This window comes from Manis pentadactyla, chromosome 10, assembly GCF_030020395.1.
Source record: "Manis pentadactyla isolate mManPen7 chromosome 10, mManPen7.hap1, whole genome shotgun sequence".
NCBI lineage: Eukaryota > Metazoa > Chordata > Mammalia > Pholidota > Manidae > Manis > Manis pentadactyla.
The window spans coordinates 45,440,626-45,451,677 of record NC_080028.1 but is presented as its reverse complement, the minus strand read 5'-3'; the positions used below and the strand labels follow the sequence as shown (position 1 = coordinate 45,451,677).

The window sequence follows — 11,052 nt, the reverse complement described above, 5'->3', positions numbered from 1 at the left end:
ATTCTATAGAATGTACTTTAAAACAACTATCTTTTTTTTAAATAGATACTTTCTAACTTGAACATCAACACTAATTGCTAACTCTGGCACAATTTTATTTTTATTAAGTAGAGTTAGCACAAAAATTGGTAGTATTACAAAAAATATAAATGAATATTAGTTTTAAGTAAGTTGTAATTAAGTGCCAATAAAGAATGATAATAACATTTACAATGCATGCTACATTCAATATATTTTAATTAAATATATTTATATTCTAGACTAACTAGAATTCAAATATAAAAGTGACAGATTGAATAACTTAGCTCAGTGTTTCCAGATATCAACAGGAAAAGATGTAAAGTGGAAATAATCTATAATGAAATCTATAAAGAAAATTAACTTTCTTGAAACCAAGCTTTTTGAAAATAAAGCTTGAAATGAGATAAAGATAAATATCAAAGGAAGGAAATCAAAATAAAGGAGGAAACTGATTGGAAGCTACGATTGGATGCACTGGTATTGCCAGGGTCCTTTTGTTTGTTTCTTTACATGTGCTGCAAAAGGATAATCATTTGTTTGGGAGAGAAACAACCCTGTGTATCATATTCATGAAGGATTTTTTTACCTGTTGGTTCCATAAGGTGTAGATGAAAGGGTTCAAAAGTGGTGCAACAGAGGTATTGAGAACTGCAATTCCCTTGGAAAAAGATACTCTCTGTTTCACTGATGGTTTAACATACATGAAGATGAAGCTGCCATAAGAAAGGGAGATCACAATCATGTGAGAAGAACATGTTGAGAAAGTCTTTTTCCTCTGATTGGCTGAAGGGATTTTTAGAACTGTTATCGCAATATACGTATATGATATTATCACCATTGCCAAGGTAACCAGGAGTGTCATCACAGCAGAAACGAATCCCATTGTCTCAAACAGCTGTGTGTCTGAGCAGGAGATCTGCAGGAGGGGAGATGTGTCACAGTAGAAATGATCAACAGTGTTGGAGTCACAGAAATCAATGTTTAGGCCTAAGAGGAGTGGTGGTAAGATGACAAAAAAACCTGCAAGCCAACAACAGAAGACAAGCTGTGTGCAGATTTTAGTGCTCATGATGGCTGTGTAATGCAGGGGCTTACAGATGGCAACATAGCGGTCATAGGACATGGCTGCCAGCAGGTAAAATTCAGATGCTCCGAGAAGGAAGGCAAAAAACACCTGAGCTGCACAACTGTTATAGGAAATGGTTTTGTCCCCAGTTGCCATCATCACCAGCAATTTAGGGATGCATGTAGTGGTATAGGAAATTTCTAGGAAGGAAAAATTCCGAAGGAAGAAGTACATGGGGGTCTTGAGGTGAGTATCCAGCAGGGTGAGTGTGATGATGATCAGATTGCCAGTGATGCTGAGCAGGTAGGTGAGCAGCAGGAAGGTAAACACCACCACCTCCAGCTGTGGATCATCAGTCAAACCTGCTAGGATGAACACTGTCACTCTTGTGTGGTTCCCCATTACTGTGCTCTACTTGTCTAGGTCTAAATGCAAAAAGAAGAACAAGAAAGTGAGCATCCCAGTGAGAAAGTAACAGCGATAACTAGTGGTTAAGGTGATGTTTCAGCTAGAACAATACAAGGCTCATTCATGTTCTTAAGGCGGCCATGACAGGAAGAACAACAGTTTGCCTTTCCAGAGTATCTGGACAGAGAGTTCAATCTTTAGTTTGCAATTCTACTATTGGATAACCTATATGATGACAGTAACTGTTCATTGTTTTTATGTGAATAATTTGTAAAGAAGTTAGAGGGACTTTTCAAAACCTACAATGGAAGTTTTTTCTCTCTCGGATTTATGCAAGACTTTAGGATGTATGCTATTTCAGTTTAATGAAAGAAGTTTGCACATTAGGAGCATAATCAATACCTGTTATAATTAGTGTTTCAGCTCATGTTTGCATTTCTCTCTGTTTCTCACACACAGACACAAACATGTTTCCTGAACGTCTGTTATGATCACTACCCTACCTATGTCGCACCGTGAGAAAAATCAGTAGCCACAACGGTAATTTCAGTTTTCCAATGCATGTTGTTAATTTGAGAATAGACCGCTAAAATCAAGTGACAAATGAGAGGAAAGGTATAAAAGTAGACAGAAATATAAAAATATGTATTCAGTACATTGTATGAAGTATGAGAGGTCAAAGAAGAGAAAGATAAAAACAAAGCTTACAGAAACCTAGAGAGGTAAGAAAGGTTTTTTAGAGATAGGAAAGTGAGTTTGGTGAAAAATTCCAAAGAATATTAAAAATATGTTAATAAGTAAAATTTTGAAAAAGTTAAAAATACAGAAATTAGTAATAAATATGTTACTCAGTTAATATTTGTAAAAAAATTAAAAGATGAAAATCAATCATATTTCTCTGCACCTACTTGTTTTCTTTCTGATTATTTTATCTTATTATTTTTATTAAGCAAAGACTGTAATGATGAATAATGTTGAGATCATTATGACATAAAAGAGATGAGGAATGAGTGTTTGGTAATTATTAAACACATAGTGAATCTCAGAATAGTGTTGACATGAATTTCAGGATGCATACTTTTCCCTAAGATAGTACATTAAATGTTTGGCTAACACATAATTAAGAAAATGTTAATTATAGAAAACTATTCTCAACACCAGGCATATATTAAGACAGTTTGGTGTTTAGTTCTGCACAGGTAGTAAATTGAAGTTCAGGAAAAATTTGAAAGAGCATGTTTTCCAAAGTTATCCTTTCAAAACTATTTTTTGTGTACATAATTATAGGACATATTTTAGTGTATTTCTTTAAAAGAAGATTAATAATATCTCTAAAGAAAATCATCTTCCTTGGGATCTTCATCATCAAATGCAGAAAAAGTTTAAATTTTAGTGATGGACCCTAGATAACACAATGTTTTCTGTCTTGATAATATCAAAGTAATTGTTTTCAACCTCTAAATCATGCATTACTTTTGAAAAGGCACATAAATAAATCAAAATAAACATATAAAGTAAAATAAAAGTCTTTTCCTATAATATCTAGAGGAGTTTATAGGAGGATACTAAGATACAAAAAAATGAGACCTTCTCTCAAAGTTATGTTACTAATACACACAATTTGGGTGAAAAGAGATGACTGTCACTTTTCCCTTTACATTCACAACCTGTTTACATTCACGTCACTGCGAAGCAATTATTATACATCTTCCCTCGTTTACACAAATCACACCCAAGGTAATAATATAGGAATGTATATACCTAATTACATTTGTTCCATGTCAAAAACACCAACTCTTACCTAAACACACTAAAAAATTAAGAAAGGTCACATTAGCAAACCATTAGAAGGCAGGCCTGTGAATGCAATACGCTTAGTTGTATTACTTATTGTGACTATTAGATAAATTTTTAAAGGAACTGTTTTTAATACTAAATTATCATTGTATTCCATTTGTATTCTTTCACCATTTTCCCTAAATCAAAATTTAAAAGGTTAGAAAAAATAACATTAAAAACATAATGCTAAAATTAAAAAAATACAGGAAATGACCTTTAACTTTTAGATGTGCCGATTCTTTTCCATATTTTTGAGGCCAAAACCAGTCTGCCAAAAACACTTAAAAACTCAAATACCGCTTTTAAGAAGATGTAATACGCACAGATTTTTTTCGACAAAATGTAACTCCTCTGCTTCCACATTTCGCTGCTTCATCACCCAGCTGTAGAGAGCACACGGGCAGCCCGCTCCTCTCTGGCGGAGCTCAGGCTAACTGCAATCTACGCCTGTTTTTCTTGTTATAAATGGAAATTTTGTAAACATTATGTTACTTTTTTTCAAATTTTAGACTCCTTTATTAAATATTCCTATCACAACCATTTACTTATTCATATAATAAATAATTTTCTAAGTGTTATTTGCAGTGCTATATAAATTAACCAACACTAATCTCATGGAGTATTTATGCTCTTTGAACTCTGAAGGGGAACATCTAATGATTATGACAAATTCTCAGTAGGATATGAGATGCAAGAACACTATTCCCAAAGGATCAAATATTTATATGTGTACAAAGGCTTTTCATAGGCACTAAATATTTTTAGAAATAACAACGGAAAAAGAAAACACTAATTTAAACTCTCCAGATAATTCAGTAGAGATTTCCCTAATATATGCTTGCCTTCCCATACCGATGTTTTGCAATCCTATACATAGACACGAGGATTTGGAAACAAAATAAAATTATTTTAATTGGTAATAAAAGTGACAATATAAATTGGAGAATTTGGCCTGTCAAAGAAAAAATTGTACCTCAGGCTAAATACACCATGATTAATTCTCCAGATACAACTAGCATCTCATGTCCTTTATGCCATTTAATTTCTATTCTGGAAGCCACCTTTCCTCCAAATAGTCTTTGTGTTGTTAACCAGGGAATCTTAAAGTAGATCTTAAAAATTTCAGAATTCCAAAGCATTCTCCATTTCTTCTATATTAATAGATTATTAACCTATGCCTATAATTAGCCTTCCTTGCAATTTATTGTAGCCATGTAGCTGACTTCTGTTCGAAACTGTAAATAGAGATAATGTGCAATTTCTGTTAGCGGGTTGAGCTTGTCCTCCTCAGTTCTTGTCCCCCCCACAGCAAAGCACTGAAGGGCAGAGACACAGTTGTGAAGCAGAGTGAAAGTTTAATTTGAATACATTCCAAGTGAGGAGTGGGCCAGAGTCAAGGCAGACAAAGGTTTACTTGAATAAACCAGAGAGGAAGGGAAAACAGAGGGAGGAAAGGGAAGCTCATTGAACTCCCACTTGGCATAGGGCATAAACCCCTGCCAACTCCTATAGCTGGTCACCTGGCATCCAGTGTCCGCTTGAATCTGCATTGCATGGGACCTGAGTCCCCACCACCCCAGGATTGAGGGGAGCCAAAGAGCACTGGACGGAGTGAGACTATCTTCTGAGAACTTTCCAAAGGTAAAGAAAGGAGATTTTCAGGCAGGATACTAAGGAGCAGGATGGTATAGTGGCATCTGTGCCCAGGTCACCCAGGAGATGGGTACTTGCAAGCCAGGAGCTCTCAGTAGCCCCTTCCCAACTATCTGGAGTGGAACAGAGAGAGTGACACACTCAAAGAAAGGCGACTGTGGGCAACCTCACAGAGGAGGTGTGCTTAAGGATTTGGGGTCTGGAGTTTTGTTTTTTTTTTGTATCATTAATCTACAATTACATGAGGAACATTATGTTTACTAGACTACCCCCATCACCAAGTCACCCCCACTTACCCCATTACAGTCTCTGTCCATCAGAGTACTAAGATGCTATACAGTCACTACTTGTCTTCTCTGCTTTGTACAGCCCTCCCCGTGTCACCCCCTCATTATACATGATAATCATAATGACCCCTTTCTTTTCTTTTTTTATCCCACACCTTATCCCTCCCTTCCCACCCATCCTCCCCAGTCCCTTTCTCTTTGGTAACTGTTAGTCCATTCTTGGGTTATGTGAGTCTGCTGCTGCTTTGCTACTTCAGTTTTTTTCTTTGTTCTTCTACTCCACATATGAGTGAAATCATTTGGTACTTGTCTTTCTCCACCTGGCTTATTTGACTGAGCATAATACCCTCTAGCTCCATCCATGTTGTTGCAAATGTTAGGATTTGTTTTCTTCTTATGGCATTGTGTATATGTACCACATCTTCTTTATCCATTCATCTATTGATGATCACTTAGGTTGTTTCCATTTCTTGGCTATTGTAAATAGTGCTGTGATAAACATAGGGGTGCATCTGTCTTTTTCAAACTGGGCTTCTGCATTTTTAGGGTAAATGCCTAAAAGTGGAATTTCTGGGTCAAATGGTATTTCTATTTTGAGCTTTTTGAGGAACCTGCCTACCGCTTTCCACAATGGTTGAACTAATTTGCATTCCCACCAGCAGTGCAGTAGGTTTCCCCTTTCTCTGAAACCTCACCAACATTTGTTTTTGTTTGTCTTTTGGATGGTGGTGATCCTTACCGGTGTGAGGTGATAGCTCATTGTGGTTTTAATTTGCATTTCTCCGATGACAAGTGGTGTGGAGCATCTTTTCATGTGTCTGTTGGCCATCTGAATTTCTTCTTGGAGAACTGCCTGTTCAGTTCCTCTGTCCACTTTTTAACTGAATTATTTGCTTTTTGTTTGTTGAGGTGCATGAGCTCTTTATATATTTTGGATGTCAACCCTTTATCGGATCTGTCATTTATGAATATATTCTCCCATACTGTAGGGTACCTTTTTGTTCTATTGATGGTTTCCTTTGCTGTACAGAAGCTTTTCAGCTTGATATAGTCCCACTTGTTCATTTTTGCTTTTGTTTCCCTTGACCGGGGAGATATGTTCATGAAGAAGTCGCTCATGTTTATGTCCAAGAAATTTTTGCCTATGTTTTTTTCTAAGAGTTTTATGGTTTCATGAGTTTTGTTCAGGTCTTTGATCCATTTCGAATTTACTTTTGTGTATGGGGTTAGACAGTGATCCAGTTTCATTCTCTTCCCTGTAGCTGTCCAGTTTTGCCAGCACCATCTGCAGAGGAGACTGTCATTTCCCCATTGTATGTCCAAGGCTCCTTTATCATATATTAATTGACCATACATGTTTGGGTTAATATTTGCAGTCTCTATTGTGTTCCACTGGTCTGTGGCTCTGTTCTTGTGCCAGTACCAAACTGTCTTGAGTACTGTGGCTTTGTAGTAGAGCTTGAAGTTGGGGAGTGAGATCCCCCCTTCCCATGATTGCTTTGGCTATTCAGGGTCTTTGGTGATTCCATATGAATTTTTTAACTATTTGTTCTAGTTCTTTGAAGAATGTTGTTGGTAATTTGATAGGGATTGCACCAAATCTGTATATTGCTTTGGGCAGGATGGTCACTTTGATGATATTAATTCTTCCTAGCCAAGAGCATGGGATGAGTTTCCATTTGTTAGTGTCCTCTTTAATTTCTCTTAAGAGTGTCTTATAGTTTTCAGGGTATAGGTATTTCACTTCCTTGGTAAGGTTTATTCCAAAGTATTTTATTCTTTTTGATGCAATTGTGAATGGAATTGTTTTCCTGATCTCTCTTTCTATTAGTTCATTGTTAGTGTATAAGAAAGCCACGTATTTCTGTGTGTTAATTTTGTATCCTACAAGTTTGCTGCATTCCGATATCAGTTCTAGCAGTTTTGGAGTGGAGTCTTTAGGGGTTTTTATGTACAATATCATGTCATCTGCAAATAGTGACAGCATAACTTCTTCTTAACCAATTTGGATTTCTTGTATTTCTTTGTTTTGTCTAATTACGACGGCTGGGACCTCCAGTACTATGTTGAATAACAGTGGGGAGAGTGGGCATCCCTGTCTTGTTCCCGATCTCAGAGGAAAAGCTTTCAGCTTTTCACTGTTCAGTATGATGTTGGCTATGGGTTTATAATATATGGCCTTTATTATGTTGAGGTACCTGTCCTCTATAACCATTTTGTTGAGAGTTTTTATCATGAATGGATGTTGAATTTTGTTTAATGCTTTTTCAGCATCTATGGAGATGATCATGTGGTTTTTGTCCTTTTAGTTTATGTGGTGGATGATGTTGATGGATTTTCGGATATTGTAACATCCTTGCATCCCTGGGATAAATCCCACTTGGTCATGGGGTATGATCCTTATGATGTATTTTTGAATTTGGTTTGCTAATATTTTGTTGAGTATTTTTGCATCTACATTCATCAGGGATATTGGTCTGTAATTTTCTTTTTTGGTGGGGTCTTTGCCTAGTTTTGGTATTAGGGTTATGTTGGCTTCATAGAATGAGTTTGGGAGTATTCCCTCCTCTTCTATTTTTTGGAAAACTTTAAGGAGAATGGGAATTATATCTCCTCTGTATGTCTCATAAAATTCCGAGGTAAATCCATCTAGCCTGGCGGTTTTGTTGTTGGGTAGTTTTTTGATTACCCCTTCAATTTCTTTGCTGGTAATTGGTTTGTTTAGATTTTGTGTTTCTCCCTTGATCAGTCTTGGAAGGTTGTATTTTTCTAGGAAGTTGTCCATTTCTTCTAGGTTTTCCAACTTCTTAGTATATAGGTTTTCATAGTAGTCCCTAATAATTCTTTGTATTTCTTTTGGGTCCAACATGATGTTTACTTTCTCGTTTCTGATTCTGTTGCTGTGTGTTGATTCTCTTTTTCTCTTAATAAATCTGGCTAGAGGCTTATCTATTTTCTTTATTTTCTCAAAGAACCAGCTCTTGGTTTTATTGATTTTTTTCTATTGTTCTATTCTTCTCAATTTTTTTTATTTCTCTTCTGATCTTTACTATGTCCCTCCTTCTGCTGACTTTAGGCCTCATTTGTTCTTCTTTTTCCAATTTTGATAATTGTGATGTTAGACTATTTATTTGGGTTTGTTCTTCCTTCTTTAAATATGCCTAGTTTGCTATATACTTTCCTCTTCAGACAGCTTTCGCTGCATCCCACAGAAGTTGGGGCTTTGTGTTGTTGTCATTTGTTTCCATATATTGCTTGATCTCTATTTTAATTTGGTCGTTGATCCATTGATTATTTAGGAGCATGTTGTTAAGCGTCCATGTGTTTGTGGGCCTTTTTGCTTTCTTTGTACAATTTATTTCTAGTTTTATACCTTTGTGTTCTGAAAAGTTGGTTGGTAGAATTTCAATCTTTATGAATTTACTGAGGCTCTTTTTGTGGCCTAGTATGTGGTCTATTCTGGAGAATGTTCCATGTGCACTTGACAAGAATGTGTATCCTGTTGCTTTTGGATGTAGAGTTCTGTAGATGTCTATTAGGTCCATCTGTTCTAGTGTGCTGTTCAGTGCCTCTGTGTCCTTACTTATTTTCTGTCTGGTGGATCTGTCCTTTGGGGTGAATGGTGTGTTGAAGTCTACTAGAATGAATGCATTGCATTCTATTTCCTCCTTTAGTTCTGTTAGTATTTGTTTCACAAATGCTGCTGCTCCTGTGTTCGGTGCATATATATTTATAATGATTATATCCTCTTGTTGGACTGAGCCCTTTATCATTATGTAATGTCCTTCTTTATCTCTTGTTACTTTCTTTGTTTTGAAGTCTATTTTGTCTGATACTAGTACTGCAACTCCTGCTTTATTCTCCCTATTGTTTACATGATATATCTTTTTCCATCCCTTGACTTTTAGTCTATGCATGTCTTTGGGGTTGAGGTGAGTCTCTTTTAAGCAGCATATAGATGGGTCTTGTTTTATTATACATTCAGTGACTCTATGTCTTTTGATTGGTGCATTCAGTCCATTTACATTTAGGGTGATTACTGATAGGTATGTACTTATTGCCATTTCAGGTTTTAGATTCATGGTTACCAAAGGTTCAAGGCTAATTTCCTTACTATCCAAGAGTCTAACTTGACTCACTTAGTATGCTGTTACAAACACAATCTAAAGGTTCTTTTCTATTTCTCCTCCTTTTTTTTCCTCCTCCATTCTTTCTACATTAGGTATCAAATTCTGTACTTTTTGTCTATCCCTTTATTGACTTTGGGGATAGTTAATTTAATTTTGCATTTGCTTAATAATTAGCTGTTCTACTTTCTTTACTGTGGTTTTATTACCTCTGGTGACAGCTAGTCCACCTTAGGAACACTTCCATCTATAGCAGTCCCTCCAAAATAGACTGCACAGATGGTTTGTGGGAGGTAAATTCTCTCAGCTTTTGCTTATCTGGAAATTGTTTAATCCCTCCTTCAAATTTAAATGATAATCTTGCCAGATAAAGCAATCTTGGTTCCAGGCCCTTCTGCTTCATGGCATTAAATACATCATGCCACTCCCTTCTGGCCTGTAAGATTTGTGCTGAGAAGTCTGATGTTAGCCCGATGGGCTTTGTATGTGATCTTATTTCTGTCTCTAGCTGCTTTTAACAGTCTGTCCTTATTCTTAATCTTTTCCATATTAATTACCATATGTCTTGGTGTTGTCTTCCATGGGTCCCTTGTGTTGAGAGATCTGTGGATCTCCATGGTGTGAACAACTATCTCCTTCCCCAGATTGGGGAAGTTTTCAGCAACTACCTTCTCAAAGACACTTTCTATCCCATTCTCTCTCTTCTTCTTCTTCTGGTATCCCTATAATACAAATATTCCGTTTGGATTGGTCACCCAGTTCTCTCAATATTCTTTCTGTAAGATAAATTCTAGCCAAAATAAACAGGCAAAGAGAGGCAACGAAGGGCCAGGTAGTTTATTTGAACGCAAACACCCGGGCAAGATTTCCCCAGTCTACAGAAATAGAGGCTGGGGAATTTGCACGTGTAAGCAGACAGGCAGTGAGTTTTTAAAGAAGGTAGGGGGAGGCAGAGCTTAGATTTACAGCAGTGCAAGGATTGGCTAATGTAAGGCAGATTTTTCAGGTTGGGAGGGGGCCACAGCCGGGGACTTTGACACGTCATCAGGGTCCAACGTGCTTGCACCTCCTGTCAGTGCTCTTAGCCTTACATTTCAGTCTTTGGTTATAATGGGCGCCGACTCGATCTGGCTACTTCTGACTGAGGAGGGGTGATGTGGGGGTTTAAGGCTGGTTGATGGCCGGAGGCTCAGTCGGGAAGGGCGAGTACTCGTGCAGCAACAGTTGATTAACTTTTATGTGTGAAATTTCTGCTATGCGCTGTTGAAGAAACTTGAAAACACACGGGGCGATTAAGAGTAAACCACAAACTGTTATTAAGGGGCCTAGCAGAGGAATTAGCCAGGCCATTATGGGAGACTGAAGCCACCTATAAGGGGCGCCTTCAGGTACTCATGTTTTGTGGAGGTGTTTTTGTAATTCTTGCAGTTTTTTTACGCTTTGCTCTATGACCCCAGATTCATTGATATAGTACCAGCATTCTTCCTGCAAGAAAATACAGGTTCCGCCCTTTTCTGCAGTAAGCAGATCTAAGGCCCACCGATTTTGAAGGGTGACCTGGGCAAGGGAAGTAAGTTGTCGCTGGAGGGAAATAAGGGAGGTTGAGGTTTCTCCCAAGGTTAGGCTCACTCTGTCGTCTAATGCTGCCAAT

At 37.2% G+C, this 11,052-nt stretch overlaps 1 protein-coding gene across 4 annotated transcripts in view; it reads right to left on the bottom strand.

Annotated features, from left to right (window-relative positions):
* Positions 1-550: 550 nt before the first annotated feature.
* Positions 551-11,052, bottom strand: part of LOC130679060 (olfactory receptor 6C74-like) — a 102,599-nt gene continuing 92,097 nt past the window's right edge. For all 4 annotated transcript variants that reach the window (XM_057486780.1, XM_057486781.1, XM_057486778.1 and 1 more), the window contains one exon: positions 551-1,512. In XM_057486780.1, coding sequence (XP_057342763.1) covers positions 551-1,489 — 939 coding nt within the window. In that variant the 5' untranslated portion in view covers positions 1,490-1,512. The remainder of the gene's footprint in view (positions 1,513-11,052) is intronic.